This window comes from Stomoxys calcitrans, chromosome 5, assembly GCF_963082655.1.
Source record: "Stomoxys calcitrans chromosome 5, idStoCalc2.1, whole genome shotgun sequence".
Taxonomy (NCBI): domain Eukaryota; kingdom Metazoa; phylum Arthropoda; class Insecta; order Diptera; family Muscidae; genus Stomoxys; species Stomoxys calcitrans.
In genome coordinates, this window is record NC_081556.1 from 89,882,387 (window position 1) to 89,899,950 (window position 17,564).

Consider the following 17,564-nt stretch of genomic DNA (forward strand, 5'->3'; position numbering starts at 1 on the left):
AACTGGTGGATTGGGCGACTCCTTCGTTCCGATAGAAGTGTCATGAGGTCACCCGTTAAGCGATTTCTGCCGAACCCATACTGGCCATTAGACTCTAAATACCTCACAATATGGTGATTAACCATGCTCTCCATGACCTTGGAGAGAGCGGAGCATATCGCAATTGGCCGATAATTAGCAGGGTTGTTGGCCTCACCCTTCTTGGGTATTGGCTGAACGTTCGCAGCCTTCCAGCGCAAGGTAAGTTGCGTAATCTACGAGCGAGCCTCGAAGAACACTTGCGTAAGACAAGGGTTGATTTGCCATCCGGGCCCGAGGATTTATTTACGTCTAGATTTTCAAGAACCCTTTTAACTCCACGAGTACGGAAAAATATTTGGAGTATGATGCCAGATAAATTTTCGATTGAGGGTAGTGGTTGATTGCTATCCGGCAGAGAAGAGTTCCCTGCAAATATTGTATATCAGCCAACAGTTTGATCGTCCTTAACAAGAGTTGGAATAGATGAAGAATTACCCTTTACTCTTTTCACGAACGACCAAAAGCTCTTACTTCCTTGTGTAGAAGCAAGAACCTTAGTACGCAGACGCTGTTCGTAAAGAAAATTTTCGCGCCTAAGCACATTGACACACGAAGAACTTGCCTGTTTGCGCAGCAGTTCAGTATTGATATAGTTCTCATATAAACCGATCTCCCGATTTAACTTTTTGAGTCCTTACAAGCCAACATCTCTGCGTAGTACGGTCTAAATCGGTTTATGACCTAATATATATAGCTCTTATACAAGCCGATCTCCCGATTCAAATTCTTGAGTCCCTAGAAGCCTCAATTTTCGTCCGATTTAACTGAAATTTTGCATGCGGTAGAATCCACGGTGGTGGGTTCCCAAGATTCGGCCCGGACAAACTTAGAACCCTTTTACTTGTTTTTTCTTCTAGAATCAAGCTGATTTACCCATAAATACCTGTTTGCCAAGCAATTCAAAAATTGACATGCATAAGGTGACCTACTTTCAACATATTCTAGATATACTAGGGTCCCCAGATTTTGTGTATTTTTTGGAAAACATTTACTTTGTTAATGTTCGTGTCCATATCTCTATCCGTTCAAAAGTTTCTGATTTATTTCCAAGATTTTTCAATTTGGCACTCTGCGGCAGTCCTCCGGTCTTCACTGCCAAATCTTCAGCTCTTTCATTCTTCCTTATTGGGCTGGGGCCCGGCACCCAATCAAAGCGGATCGTCTCATCCTTAAAGAAGACGTTAATCTCCTTTTTAAACTCCAAGATTGTTATTTACCCTACCGTCTTGATTTAAATCCCCAACTTTTGCCAATGGCTCTCTGGCAGGTGTATAGGGCAAGAGTTGCCTTTTCTAAAATGTTGGATAGACCACTTTCGGTAGCCCACCCAGGGGGTTACAAACAAATGCACAAATTTATAATATCTTGTGACACAGTAGAAGTGTAGCAAATAAAAACACTCAAACAAATATAATTTTGAACATATGAGAATTTGAGAGCTTGTTTTCCGAGCTAGATATACTATGCTTACAAATTGTGATGCTGATGACACAGTACAAATATTTCCATTATGAATTTTGATGAATCTATGTGAGGGAAGCAGAAAAACACAAGAATAACCAACAATTGGAAACATTGTAAGTGTCACATGTTAACAATGGAACTGCTGCTGATGTCGACGACGATGATGATAATGATGATGACAACAGCACAAGATGCGAATGACAATGATAATAACTTGGCAGCAGAGATGTTGTTCTTGTTAATGATAAAACTAAAAAGTTCTTCATGTTTCATGTCATTGTTTTTAATGAATACAAGAAAAATAAAGGAATGGTATCGTAATCTAAAGATGTATTTCAAAGAAGACAGCACGAACATGAATGTAATGTGTGTGATAAAACCTCTCATTCTTTAACCAAAAAATATACAGGGTGGCTGATGAATATTGCTACAATGATGAATATTGCTACATTTTTTTTTCGGTGTATGGAATACATTTTTCTTTTATTCATGTTAAATTAAATTATTAAATTAATTATTAAATTATTATTAATTAAATTAATTAATTAATTAATTAAATTAATTATTAAATTATTATTATTAAATAGAAAAAAAGTTATTACATTTTTTTTTGGTAGCGGCTTTCATCAGCCACCCTGTATACAAAGAAAGTTCAGCTAAGCCAAACATTGGATTCTCACCACCATAGTCAAATATTTATGGTAAGCATAATGTCACAGTTATATTATGAAAGCTTTTGTCCCTTATACAAAAATCCTATTCAGTTTAGCTTTCATTATTATGCACTAATTTCGTTTGGCTCCCTCTCGCCTCTTATAGGCCAAATGATTAATCGTCAGGTTTGGCTACTGACCAAGTTAATAGCCAGTCAGTCATACATCCTCCAATTCCCTTGAACTTTTTGAGTGCCAAGTGAGCACACAAAAAAAAAAACAAACCACGACAATATTCTTAACCCATATCATATGGGGCGGAAACAGACTTGGGTAGACGCACATACACAAATTAAGGCCAAACAAACAAACGTGATTTGATTGGCAAAACATAGTCATGTTCCAAGTTCCAACTACAAGTTCTACCACATGACATGTGTAAGAGACGGGATTGGCTGCAGAAAACAAATACGACAATTGATATCAATTTTCTGTGTCGTTTTGCTTACGATTTGGTTGGGCTCAGTGTTTAGTGCCTCAGAGTGGGCTCCATGTAAATCTCTCCTAACCCAGTTCTACAAGGTGCCAAACAGTATTTGACTCTTTTCCTTTCACTTCATTTTCTCAGAAATGAACCGCAACCATAGCCAGTCATAGGTTTGGCAAACATACTGAAGCCATAAATAATGCGGGCTTTTTAAGCTAAGTACGTTTTTACGCGAACTCGATCGTCATGAAATGTGCCAAAAAAAAAAACAAAGGAACAAAACTGCACAAAAACTCAAGTACTTCATTGATATGCAGCCGGAGTAGTTACAGTGAAAGGACCCACAGACGGAGGTTATATTAGCTTATAAAAGTGTAACGTACACAATGTGCACATATGTCATAGTATGTGTAGCTTGCAATTAGCATAAGGTTATTGGGTTGCTAGATTTATAACTTTATCAGGAATACTTTAACTTAATAGTTCTTTTGTTTAGATCAACCTGACAGTGCATTTGATTGCCAATGCGATTGACAAACTATTGTAGTAAGGACGGTCTAAAGCCGGGCGATGCCGACCTTTTGATACCCTACACCAAATAGGGTAGGCAGGTTAAGTCATTGAAATGTGGAATGTAGAATTTTGACCAAAATCCGGACATATTGTGGGAGTTATAGAAAGAATCGTAGTGCAAAATTTTGATAAGCTAGGTTGATAAAAGCGTTAGCAAAGGCCTTAAAAGTGAAAAATCGGGATATATATATATATATATATATATTTGGGAGCTATATCTAAATCTGAACTGATTTCTATGAAATTAATCAATGATCAAAAAAGTCATGAGAGTAACCTGAGTGACAAATTTTGTGAGGATCGATTAACAAATGACCAAATTATTGCAATATTAGTCAAAATCGGACGAAGAGATATATCTTAACAGATTTTAACCTAAATTGGTATACAAATTCGGATAAAATCCGTTAGGAACTATGGTGAGAAATATATGTACACCTGCAAGAAAGCCATTGGCAAAAGTTGGGGATTTAAACCGCTTGTCATGCATTGGGTATATACTGCAGCTGTCAGACCTAATATTCTATACGGTTTGGTGGACGGCGCTTCAAAAATCCACCTACTGCTCAATACTTAACTGGATCCAAAGGATGGCTTGTTTGTGCATCACAGCAGCACTGAGGACGACACCATCTGATGCACTGGATTTAATGCTACATATCTCTGGACATTGTGACTGCCCAAATTGTAGCGACCAATGATACAATATCCGATGTTCCAGGCAGTGTGGATTACACCCTACCTTAGCCGCTATTTGATAAAAATGACTGTACCACTGTTCTTGATGGAACCGATTGGATCTACGTTATCCCTGGTAACAGAAGTTGCATAGACTGCTATACGGATGGTTCCAAACTAAACGACCAGGTGGGTTTTGAGGTGTACTCTAAAGATCTAGAACTGATCATATCTAAGAGGTTACCCGACCACAAGCAGAGAGCCTTGCAATTAAGGAAGTGGAGGAATGGCTAAGATATAATGTCATTACAACGATTGGCATAAATATCTTCTCAGACAGCCAGGCAGCCATTAAATCCCTGGATAACCTAATTCTGAACACAAAAACCGCCCTTGGCTGTCGCAGATCTCTCAACGACATGGCTGAACAGTTCAAAATTCACCTGTTCTGGGTTCCGGGCCACAGAGATATGCCAGGGAATTCTACCTTATATACTCCAGGGACACTGGAGTCTGTCTGTGGGTATGCCTCTAGCGACATGTAAGTTAAGTGTTCAGGACCAGGCTCGAAGGGCAACGACTGATAGATGATCACAAAGAGGGGGCTGTGAGCATTCCAAAACTATGTGGCCTCATCTAGACTTGAAGATATCTACTGCTTTGCTGTCATTGGCTAGAACAGACGTCTCAGTCATTGTGTCCGTCATGACAGATCACTGTCTAATCGGAAAACATGCTGACATACTGAAGGTTGCCAGCGACGACTTTTCCAGAAGCTGTATAGACATCGAGGAAGAACACCTTCTGTGTGTGTTCCACTTTAGGTTATCATTCCTTTGAGAACCTGTTCGATTTAGCGGATGTGAACATTGGCAAGTTTTTGAGCTTTTTAAAGCGATCTGGATGGTTCAACGGTAGGAACTAGAAGACATTTTCCTTCTTCTGTTCCTGTGGTATCACAATGGACGAAAACGTCTATGTGTGTCTGATGGCAGACTGCCACTTAAACCTAACCTACAATGAGAAAGGCTATAAAAGCGAAAATCGGGTGATACTTATATATGGGGAATATATCTGTATTGGCTTTTTTACTTTAAACCTATTTTAGCGTTTTTTATTTTATAACTTTAATCTCATCACTGATACTTGCCTTAATATAATTGTCTCTTTCTTACAGTATTTTTAAGTAACATTAACTTTGCTCTCACTTAACAAAACCCTGTAACTTACATTTATACAAGAGAGAGTTGTTGTCAACTAAGCCTCAAGCAAAGCAGATCGCTACAGCGAAACATTAATTTGTGTCTTGTCATTCGTCTTTTTTTTTAATGTTAAAATTACTAAATAACCTCTTGTTGTTATAAAAATAATAAGAACAGTTGTTTAAAGATATGTGTAGTATTCTGTGAATAATCTTTTATGAAAATACCTTAAATGAAATCGTTTCACTCAGAAACTCTCGTACATTAAATTGGTGCCGAAACCCGGGACGACTTTCCCGCTACAACAATCAAAAAAAATAATTAAAGCCAACACAAAGTTGTGTAATATACTCCATCTACGTGGTTACAACTAAATCAGTGTTTTTATATCTGGAATTTAAAAATTTTCCCAACTTCATACACCTTTGCATGGTATTTTCTGAGCTTACAGGTTCATCTTTAATCCGCTAAAATAATTAACAATTTATTCCAATTACCTTTTGCCCTATTCATCGCATCTAGAAAATGGAGAATTTATCGTCGATAATAGCAGTTCAACACAAATCACACAGCCATTTGCAAAGGTTAGCAAAACGTTTCAACAATAAACCCGAAAAAGAAATAACAAAGGGCTATATGAAATGCGTTCTAGAAGAAGTCGAAACAATTTATAAAAGTTTTAAGGAAGATCATGAGCAAATTTGTGCTTTGGCATTGGAAAACACCATTAATGAAAAAGATGTGCCATATCTAGCAAATGACTTCTATGAAGTTTTCTTTGATACCTACATTACGTTTAAATCAAAACTATTAGATCTAGCCGAAGAGCCTACAATGTCGCATCATCATATGGCAAGTACCTTCATATCTTCCAACAACAACTATAGTAACTCATCAACATCATCATGTGCCAAACTTCCAAAAATTGAATTACCAACCTTCACAGGAGAGTACCTCGAGTGGATACCCTACTGCGACATGTTCACTTCGTTGGTACACAACAACCACTCATTGACTGATATACAAAAGTATTTTTATTTAAAAGGGTCTTGTAAAGATTCCCCTTTAGATATTATAAACCAATACCCAGCTTCTGATAGAAACTACATTGCTGCATGGGAAGCACTTAAATCAAGATACCAAAACAAAAGAAAACTTATTGAACAAATCTTAAACAAGTTATTTTCAATTCCACAGTCTAATGGTTCGTTTTCTAGTATAAAAGAACTGCTTGATTCAACACGATCGTCTCTATCACTGTTAAGGTCGCTCGATATAGACATTGATACATGGGATCCGATCCTTATATATCTTATGACACAGAAAATGGACAAACAGACCCGTAAAGAATGGGAACAATCCATTAGTAGCACTGAACTTCCTGTAATGAACGATTTGTTCAAGTTTTTGGAAACTACATTTAGAACATTGGAGTCTGTAGAGGAATCAAATAACCGACCAGAAAGGCAGATCTCTGTTAGTCGCTGTCCACAACAAAAACCATTTAAACGATCTCTGCACATGCATAACGCAGCCGTAAGTCCCGGCTCTCAAGCCTCATTTGTAAACAGAGAGTTATGTCAACTATTAAATTTGAATCAAAAGAGAATTGAAAAAACAACGATAGATGGAATTGGAGCAACATCTAAAACATCAATCAAACATATGGTCGAGCTGAAGCTGGTGTCCAATTATAATAAGAATTACAATTTAACCGTGAGTGCTTTTATTTTGCCTAAAATAACAAATTATAAACCAATAGATGTGAGAAAATGTGATCTGCCGGATTTGAATTCATATCAGTTATCCGATCCAACTTTTTACATGCCATCTAAGATAGATGTTTTGTTGGGAAGTGATGTTTATGGTGAGATCTTAAAACAAAATTGTATAAAGTTTCCAAACAGTGTCTTATTGCAGGAAAGTGTGTTCGGGTGGCTAGTTTCAGGCCCTATAGGCAAACCATACCCAAAAACGACCCTGAATGTAAATAGCTGCAATCTCGAGAATCAGCTGCGTTTATTCTGGGAACAAGAAGAGTTGGCAGAAACAAAAAATTTATCGCTAGAGGAAGAAGCTTGTGAATCATATTTTGCAACAACATATATTCGAACGAGTGAGGGCCGATATGAAGTTCACTTGCCATTTAGAAGTTTGTTAAAAGGTGAGACTGCTCCGATATTCCAAAATACAGACTATGTTGCCCTAAAAAGACTGAAACAGCTTGAATCTTCTTTTAAATATCGACCTCAATTTGCGACAGCTTACAAAGCCTTTATGTCTGAGTACGAACATTTGGGCCATATGGAAAAGGTGGGACGATATCCTCAAGATTTACCACCGAATATATACTTCTTGCCTCACCATGGTGTTTTGCGCGAAAGCAGTACCACTACTAAATTAAGAGTCGTTTTCGATGGTAGCAGCAGAGTTCCACCACAGCCATCTCTGAATGATGAACTCGCTAGTGGACCCCCACTGCAAAACGACCTGCCCACTATTATCATTCGATGGCGACGTTTTAAAATTTCGTTTACAGCCGACTTGGAAAAAATGTTTAGGCAGATAAATGTATGCAACGACCATCAGCTGTACCAGTGTATTCTATGGCGTGACCCCAACATCAATGACCTGAATATTTACAAATTGAAAACAGTAACTTATGGTACGACCTCCGCTCCGTTTTTGGCAATAAGAGTTTTGAAACAAATAGCAGAAGATGGCAGATCAGAATTTCCTTTAGCGTGTAAAGTGATAGAATCGGATACATACGTGGACGATGTTATATCTGGATGTGACAGCGTTACGGAAGCAATTAAATTGGCGCATGAGCTTGTCCTCTTGTTGGCGAAATCTGGTTTTACCCTTAGGAAGTGGAGCTCAAATTCTACCGAACTATTAAGTACGATTCCTTCCGAGTTTCAGACTACAGCCAATAGCTTCCCGCTTCAAAATCATGAAATGGTTAAAGCCTTGGGCTTATCTTGGGACCCCAAAAGTGACAATTTTTATTTTAAAGTCAATTATACTTTTTCTGATAAAATTACGAAAAGTGTTGTACTTTCAGATTCTGCAAGATTATTTGATCCACTTGGCTGGTTGGCCCCTACAACCATAATGGCGAAAATCATGTTTCAAACTCTATGGCGAGAAGGTTTGGATTGGACAGATCCTTTGCCAGCGAATTTGCACAATGAGTGGTCTAAATATCGAACTGCATTAAAGGACATTGAGAAGTTATCGCTGCCTAGATGGTTTAAAAGCAAATCGACATCCTCTACTGATCTTCATGCATTCTGTGACGCGTCCAAGCTAGCTTTTGCCGCAGTTGTCTACATAAGAGTTGTGAAGGAAGATGGAAAAGTACACGTAAGTCTAATACAATCAAAAACAAAAGTAGCCCCTCTGAAAGTACAAACCATACCAAAACTTGAGTTGTGTGCCGCTGTTTTGTGTGCAAGGTTGGTCACCAGGGTAAAATCATGCATTGGGCTCAAAGTAGATAATGTGATGTTGTGGTCGGATAGTACCACGGTGCTGAACTGGATCAAAACACAATCTTCTCAGCTCCCAGTATATGAGGCAAATCGGGTTTCTCAAATACAACGCTTGACAAATATTTCTGAGTGGCGATATGTATCTTCATCTGACAATCCAGCAGACTGCGCAACCAGAGGCTTATTACCAGAGGATTTAAAAACTCATACCATTTGGTGGCATGGGCCACACTGGCTACATGAAGACTCAACTGCCTGGCCTGTTTGTAAGCTCAGAAATACCGTGCATCCGGCTGCGAGTAAACCAATCATCTATTCATTCACCACGAGTACAGCCACCAAGCTGAAGACGTCGGATTATCCGGACTACTTTTCAAAATACTCATCATTCAACAGACTGCAACGGGTAACTGCGTATATTCTTCGATTTTACAACAATTTGAAAGCGTCTATCTCAAAAGATTCCATTCAAAAACATCATAAACTGATTGGTTGTCTCCAGACAACAGAATTGAAAAGTTCAAGATTGCGGTTAGTCAAGATTTGCCAACGCATTTCCTTCAAAGATGACATAACTTGCCTTCAAAACAAACTTCCTTTAGCATGCAACAGCCGAGTACTAAAACTGCAACCATTCTTGGATGATGAAGGCGTTCTTCGAGTTGGAGGAAGAATTAAGCACGCAGATTTATCGTTTGGGAAAAAACACCCTATTTTATTAACAAAAACTGATCCTATTTCCTACCTTATATTTGCAGAAGCTCATTCTAAAACATTACATGGTGGAGTGCAGCTGATGCAATCATACGTCATGACTCACTACTGGATCCTTTCAGCACGGAACTTAGCAAAATCTGTGAAGCGAAACTGCGTGACTTGTTTCAAATATTCTGCTAAAGCCGCTACTCAAATCATGGGAAATCTACCACAAGTGCGACTCAATCCTGCAAGGCCCTTCAAACATAGTGGTCTAGACTATGCTGGCCCTATAAATATGAAGCAAAATACACTCAGACGAAGCACCACAACCAAAGGGTACATATGCTTATTCGTTTGCATGTGTACCAAAGCTGTTCATCTTGAGGTTGTTTCTAGCTTAACCACTGATGATTTTCTGGCTGCATTTAAGAGGTTCACTTCTCGCCGAGGACCTTGTACTGATTTGTACTCGGATTGTGGCACAACATTCATCGGAGCGTCCAAAGAACTACAGATTTTGTACCATAGATCCAAAGCTTCATTACCTGAACATTTGGTAGAAGGCCTCAACAACAGTGGTACCCAATGGCATTTTATACCTCCTGCTTCCCCTCATTTTGGTGGTCTATGGGAAGCGGGTGTGAAGTCTACGAAGCATCATCTTCGTCGTATTATGAAAGACCGGACTCTCACATACGAGGAACTTTCAACCCTATTGTGCCAAGTCGAAAGCTGTTTAAATTCCAGGCCTCTTTGCCCGCTCTCAACTGATCCCTCAGACTTCAGCGTTTTGACACCGGCCCATTTCTTAGTTGGCGAGCCTACAACTTGTATACCAGAAGACGACTTGCTAGACTCAAACATCAATCGGCTAACACATTGGAAACAGATTGAGAAACTTAAGCAACATTTTTGGCAACGCTGGTCCCAAGAGTATCTTTGCCGATTGCAGTCAAGACCAAAATGGAATTGCCTAAAACGAGAGGCCCAAATCGGTGATATTGTACTGCTACTTCATGAACGCAGTACCCCAGGACATTGGCCATTGGCTCGAGTAGAAGAAATACATCCTGGCTCTGACGGGCACTGTCGAGTTGTGACCTTGTATTGCAATGGAAAATTCATAAAGCGTCCAATTGCAAAAATTTGTTTTCTCCCATCCAACGATGCATCATCAGTCACTTTAAATGCTTTGGAAGAAAGAAATACTTGAAGTACGGTTTAAGAACTAATGTTCTTAGTGGGGGAGAATGTATTGGCTTTTTTACTTTAAACCTATTTTAGCGTTTTTTATTTTATAACTTTAATCTCATCACTGATACTTGCCTTAATATAATTGTCTCTTTCTTACAGTATTTTTAAGTAACATTAACTTTGCTCTCACTTAACAAAACCCTGTAACTTACATTTATACAAGAGAGAGTTGTTGTCAACTAAGCCTCAAGCAAAGCAGATCGCTACAGCGAAACATTAATTTGTGTCTTGTCATTCGTCTTTTTTTTTAATGTTAAAATTACTAAATAACCTCTTGTTGTTATAAAAATAATAAGAACAGTTGTTTAAAGATATGTGTAGTATTCTGTGAATAAACTTTTATGAAAATACCTTAAATGAAATCGTTTCACTCAGAAACTCTCGTACAATATCTGAATATAAACCGATTTCTATGAAATTCAACCACAAAGTCGGGAGTCATAAGGGAATCCTATGTGCCATATTTCAAATTAATCTGTTCACAAATGACGATATTATTGAAGTTTTAGTTCAAATCGGGCGAACACATAAATAAGAGCTTTATCCCAATTTGAACCGATTTCAACCAAAATACGCATGTTTTGTGGTAGTCGTAGAAGAAAGCGTAGTCATTGGACCCAACTCAGGAAGAAGAAAGCGTAGTGCTAAGTTTTGAGAATATTGGTTGATACGTGCGCTTGCAAATGCTCTAGAAGTTGAAATCTGGCGGTAGATATATATGGGAGCTATATCTGTATCTGAACCGATTTCTATAACATTCACTATTAATGTCGAGACTTATGAGAGATTTTTTTGTGACATATTTCAAGTGAATCGATTCCCAAATGACGATATTATTGGAGTATTAGTCCAAATCGGACGAAGATATATATGGGAGTTATATCTAAAACTGAACCGGTTTCTTCTAGTTTAAATAGACTTCGTCTCTCTAGGCTTCAAAAAAATGTCTGTGCCAAATTTGAAAACAATCGGATGAAAATTGCGATCTGTACTTTGTTCACAAATTAACATGGACAGACAGACCGACGGACGGACATTGCTAAATCGAATCCAAAAATGTTTCTGAGTCAATCGGTATACTTATCAATGGGTCTAGCTCCCTCCATTATTGGTGCTACAAACAAATTCACTAAGTTATAATAACCTGTACCACAGTAGTGGTGTTTGGCATAAAAATGATTTGCCTTGTCGATTATGATAACTGCCTCACCATAGAATACAAGAATCTGGTCATTCTGTTAACATTCCGGCCCGCCCGTCAATCGGAAATATAATCGCATTCCCAACAGAACAGAGCTATAAAAACACGTGTTTCAGAATAGATTTTAGATGCACTTACAATACGACATATGTACGTGCATCCCTCCCTCTGTTTCTTCAAATTGATTCATATTTGTATATGGCCGTCATTAATGATACGAGTTACTGCCCCATTGATTTGAGTATTCTTTAAAAAGTTGTTGATCTGTGTCTGTTACCCAGTGGAGCGGAAAATTAATAGCTCAAATGCAATCCAAGACAATAACAGAAACGGTGGCGGGATAGGGCGTTAGCATGTTGTCTGCTACTGAAAATTCGACTGGGTCCGGACACCATTAAACAATAAGCAACCAATTTTAGACAATTAGGGTCGAAATCCAAACATTTTTGACAATCACTTGGTTTTGGCCCTTAAAATTGAATGGTATAGTTGAAAGTTTGCCCACAAACATTTCATTAGGGAACAAACATTTCATTAAGTGCTGTGCGGGTCAAGTTTAAGCTCAATGATATAATGCGATATGACCATTCACTGCCATTGAATGGTATAATTATTTGACTTTAATAAAATTGTTTGCTATCAATAAAGTGAACTGAAGAACTGACCCCATTAATGGGTTAATATTAACCTAATAAAGTTGATGACAAAGCTAGAAGATAGATAAAATAGAAGACTTACAAACGAAGGGGGATTGGAACCAGTTACACCCTATAGAGAATTTTGAGAATAGCAAGTGACTAGGTCAGATCAAGGTGTACCAACGCACAGTGCGATAGAAAAAACAAGTAAAAGCGTTCAAAGTTCGGCCGTGCCAAATCTTATATACCCTCCACCCTGAATCGCATTTGTCGAGTTCTTTTCCAGGTATCTCTTTTTAGGCCAACAATTCCAACTGATTCGGACCTTAATCGAATTGAATGTTGGAGAAATCATTTTGTAAAATTTCAGCCAATCCGGATAGAATTGTGTCCTTTGGGGCTTAAGAAGAAAAATAGGGAGATCGGTTTATATGGGAGATGATCAGGCTATAGACCAATTCAGACCATATTTGACACGTATGATGAAGGTCTTGGAAGAAGCCTTGGTACATTTCAGCCAAATCGGATAATCGGATAATAATTGTGGTATATATATCAGGTTAAATACCGATTTGAACCATATTTGGCACAGTTATTGGAAGTCACAACAAAATACAACTTCCACAATTTCAGCTAAATCGGATAATAACTAAGTCCTCTAAAGGCTCAAGAAGTCAAGATCCCAGATTGGTTTATATGGCAGCTATATCAGGTTATGGACCGACTTGAACCATACTTAGCAGTTGGTAATCGTAACGAAATACGTCATGCAAAATTTTTGCCAAATGGGATAGGAATTGCGCCCTCTAGAGGCTCAAGAAATCAAGACCCAAGATCGGTTTATATGGCAGCTATATCAAAACATGGACCGATACGGACCATTTACAATTCCATCCAACCTACACTAATAAGAAGTATTTTTGCAAAATTTCAAGCGCCTAGCTTTACTCCTTGAGAATTAGCGTGCTTTCGACAGACAGACGAACGGACAGACAGACGGACGATCATGGCTAAATCGACTTCAAATGTCATAACGATCAAGAATATATATACTTTATGGGGTCTTAGACTAATATTTCGAGGTGTTACAAACAGAATGACGAAGTTAGTATAACCCCATCCTATGGTGGAGGGTATGACAAGTGAAAACGTGTTTAGTTCGGCTGTGCTGAGCTTTGGATACCCACCAACATGGATATACTAATCACTCTAAAGGGTGATTTTTTAGCTATTATCTTTTTGGCAACATTGATTTAAACAGCTCACGCACGTTTCGTGATTTGCTTCACTGCAATGAATCGTTTAGTAAACGAATAAGGCTTGCAAATTATTGAATTTTATTATCAAAATGTAGGCTCTCTTAAGAAATCGAAAAATTAAAAAATTGTGTTCAGCGACGAAGCTTATTTTTGGCTCAATGTTTATTTATAAAAGCAAAATTGTCAATTTTGGGGTGAAAATCTGCCAGAAGCATTGCAAGTGCTACCAATGCATCCAGAAAAAGTCACAGTTTGGAGCGGTTTATAGGCTGGTGGCATCATTAAACCGTACTTCTTCAAAGATGAAGTGAATCTTAACGTAACTGTGAATGGTGAGCACTATCGTGAGATGATATCCAAAATTTTTTTTTGCCCAAAATACAAGAGCTTGACTTGCATGACATGTGGTTTCAACAAGACGGTGCCACATGCCATCCAGCACGCGTAACAATGGACTTATTGAGAGGCGAGTTTGAATATTTTTTATTACGTTCGAGACCGGTCAATTGGCCGCCTCGATCATGCGATTTAACCCCCTTATGCTATTTTTTATGGAGCAATGTTAAAGCTCATGTCTATACAAAAAGCCCACTTCAATTGGCACATTGGAAGACAACATTAAAGTATTTATTAGTGAGATACCGGCCGAAATGTTGGAAATTGGATAAAGCTGATGGATCATTTGACGCGCAGTCATGGTCCACATTTGCATAAAATAATCTTCAAGAATTAAATTATATGGACAGTACTACCGGTTCAAATAAAGATTTTATAAATTTTTCTAAAATTTATGTGTTCTTTTGAAAAACTTTCCAATAGCTGTAAAAAATCACAACCACCGTAGCGCAGAGGTTAGCGTGTCCGCCTATGACGCTGAACGCCTGGGTTCGAATCCTGGCGGGACCATCAGAAAAAATTTTTAGCTGTGGTTTTCCCCTTTAATGCTGGCAACATTTGTGAGGTACTATGTCATGTAAAACTTCTCTTCAAAGAGGTGTGGCACTGTGGCACGCCGTTCGGACTCGGCTATAAAAAGGGGGCCCCTTATGATTGAGCTTAAACTTGAATCGGACAGCACTCATTGATATATGAGAAGTTTCCCCTGTTCCTTAGTGGAATGTTAATGGGCAAAAATTTGCAATTTGCAAATTGGATGATCGACAGGGCAATAACAACCAGGACGATAAGGTCACGAACAGTCTTGGAGTATAAAAAGGAAATTAAAGCCTTCTCTGAGAATGGCACTGACGGGCCACTGCGGAGTAAGAGGGAATGGAAAAGCAGACGAAATGGCAGTGAAAGTTGGAGGACTGCCGTCAATATACTTGGTAAACCCGAAGCCTTTCGGGTCGACGCAGTTCGAGTTAAAGACGCGGGCTACGAACGCGCTCTTAACACTGTGGGATAAATTTGGTTAACCTGAAGCCTTTCGGGTCGACGCGTCCAAGTTAAGGGAGTGGGCGACGAATGCGCATGCAATATTGTGGAACAGCGAAACGCTCGGTAGAACGGCGAAAATCCTATGGGGGATCCAGATCGTGAGAAGACGAGGCTATTACTGAAAGGAAGCAAGAAAGAGGTCAGCATAGCTATTGGTATCATAACGGGACACATAGGACTACGAGCTCACTTATGTAAAATCGGTACGACAAGTGATAGCATGTGTAGAGCATGCGGGGAAGATTATGAGGCGTTGGAGCATTTCCTTTGCCATTGCCCGGCTTTCGCGTCCAACAGATACCGGTATTTAGGTGGAGACACAATACCATACATGAACCAACTTATGGGAGTGGTATTGAAAACAATTAAGGATTTTGTAAGTAGCACGGAATTCCAAACTTAGATTTTCTTCTTCGCGGTAACTTTATAGTTTTTGGAGCGCACAACAAGCCGATTACTGGCTTAGGTGTATGTCCATAGTGGCATGGGGCGGATTAATATCTGCACCCTCTTTTCAACCTAACCTAACACTGTGTAACAGCGAAACAGCGGTATAAGGACGAAAAATCTAAGGGGAAATCCAGATTGTGAGTAAATGAGGCTATTGCTGAAAGGAAAAATGCAGGGGGTAAGTACAGCTTTCGGTATTATAACACGACACATAGAACTACGAGCTCACTTAGAGCGCACAACAAACCGATTACTGGTATATGCCCATAGTGACATGGGGCGGATTAATATCCGCATACTCTTTTCAACCGTTAAGATGTCCCCTTTTTGCTCAGCTCGTAATTCGTATGGGTGAACCCCCTTCAGAGTTCAATGAGTGATCGATAACCCGATCGTGTACCAAATGCCTCACCTGGAACCGACGTTCTGGTGGAATCCTATCGGATGCACATCCGATATCGATGACTGTATGAGTCATCTCATATCTTTTGTGCTTCTAGAGGTTACTTTTTATACCCTCCTCCACAGGATGGGGGTATACCAATTTTGTCATTCTGTTTGTAACACCTCGAAATATGCGTCTGAGACCCCATAAAGTATTTATATTCTCGATCTTCATGACATTTTAAGTCGATCTAGCCATGTCCGTCCGTCTGTCCATCCGTCCGTCTATCCGTCCGTCCGTCTGTCTGTCGAAAGTACGTTAACTTTCGAAGGATAAAGCTAGCCGCTTGAAATTTCGCACAAATACTTTTTTTAGTGTAGGTCGGATGTGACTGTAATTGGGCTAAATCCGTCCATGTTTTGATATAGCCGCCATATAAACCGATCTTGGGTCCTGACTTCTTGAGCCTCTAGAGGGCACAATTCTCATCCGATTTGATTCCAATAACTGTATGAGAATCTTGAGAATGAATTTCTAAACTCAAAAAAGCACCTTCCACTTTCGAAGATCTCTTTACAATATGGCTGAACAGTAAAAATTCACCTGTGCCGCCACTCTTAAAGATATTGAATAAGAAAATCTCCATTTGACAGCGTGGTGAGTTATAATCTTCACACCTTTAGAAGGCTTTTGGCAATCTCTGTTTTTCTTCATTTCACTTTTGAAATTCACTCCAAACTCTTCAGTACCCATGCAATAACCCGCCTTCTTCACTCCTACATTGTCCACATCGAAGTGTAAACACACATTGTCATAACAAATTTGGCTTAGTTTTGCGAACGCTTAACATTGAAGGGCATTTTGGCCCATTGACTTTGATTACTGCATCGATTGGGTCTTTATTTGACGCATATGCGCTCATCGTCAACCACTGAACATGCTAATGATATGATGAAAAAGAGAAGGAGGAGGGTCATTCATTAAAGGTTTACCCAAAATATTACTTTGTGTGACATGCTACTCAATTGCGAACCAACAACTTGTTTATGGGCCAATTATGCAGGGCACGACCATTGCCATGTATACCCACCAACTGGTACTGTGTTCGAAATCCAACTCATACAGATTTTGGCAGCTATACAAAAAGCATTGACATTGCTGCCATTGGCATTTGTCGTTAACTGAAGTACCCAAAATGATTAAAGATGATTTATGCCATTTCCTACATTTGTTTGACTTAATAGTGTCATTTGTTTGACAAATTTTCACACCCACCGGCCATTTGGGCAACCCGTGCTGATTTATAATGTGCAGACAATAGGTGAAACACTTAGAGAAACTAAAGTTTGGGCAAACTTGTGTTAACTCTATGATAATTGCCAAGAACTTGGTTTGATTTTTGTCCGATATGGATTGGCATGTATGCCTAAAGACCCAGTTAAAATACCTGTTCGAGTTTGAAGCGAAATAGAGTAAAAATTATGTATGTTATGAGCCAAGCAACTTGAGAGATGGGTCTGGCAATTTTATGGGCTTATGGTCCTATCATATTAGCCGCTGGTGCCGAGCGTTTCAGTTAAACCAACTATTCAAAATTTCAGCG

General features: G+C 39.0%; 2 protein-coding genes across 6 annotated transcripts in view; one reads left to right on the forward strand and one right to left on the reverse strand.

Annotated features, from left to right (window-relative positions):
- The window catches only part of LOC106090426 (cyclic nucleotide-gated cation channel subunit A), a 145,174-nt gene that overhangs the window by 65,331 nt on the left and 62,279 nt on the right, over positions 1-17,564 (reverse strand). The window lies entirely within an intron of this gene.
- LOC131998099 (uncharacterized) lies at positions 6,692-10,930 on the forward strand. 5 transcript variants are annotated; one of them, XM_059370238.1, is made up of 2 exons: positions 6,692-9,670; positions 9,731-10,930. In XM_059370238.1, exons 1-2 carry the CDS (start codon positions 6,804-6,806, stop codon positions 10,545-10,547), a joined length of 3,684 nt encoding a protein of 1,227 aa, XP_059226221.1. In that variant the 5' UTR covers positions 6,692-6,803; the 3' UTR covers positions 10,548-10,930. The 5 variants fall into 5 exon arrangements, with proteins under 5 accessions (XP_059226221.1, XP_059226222.1, XP_059226224.1 ...); XM_059370239.1 differs by having other exon boundaries at positions 6,692-8,136; positions 8,206-10,930; XM_059370241.1 differs by having other exon boundaries at positions 6,692-8,040; positions 8,206-10,930.

Excerpts from the sequence above, each read along its gene's own strand:
- LOC131998099 (XM_059370238.1), top strand. The coding sequence starts at position 6,804 with ATGGTCGAGCTGAAGCTGGTGTCCAATTATAATAAGAATTACAATTTA. Across the intron at positions 9,671-9,730 it reads CGAAGCACCACAACCAAAGG|CTTAACCACTGATGATTTTC; the intron begins GTACATATGCTT and ends GGTTGTTTCTAG.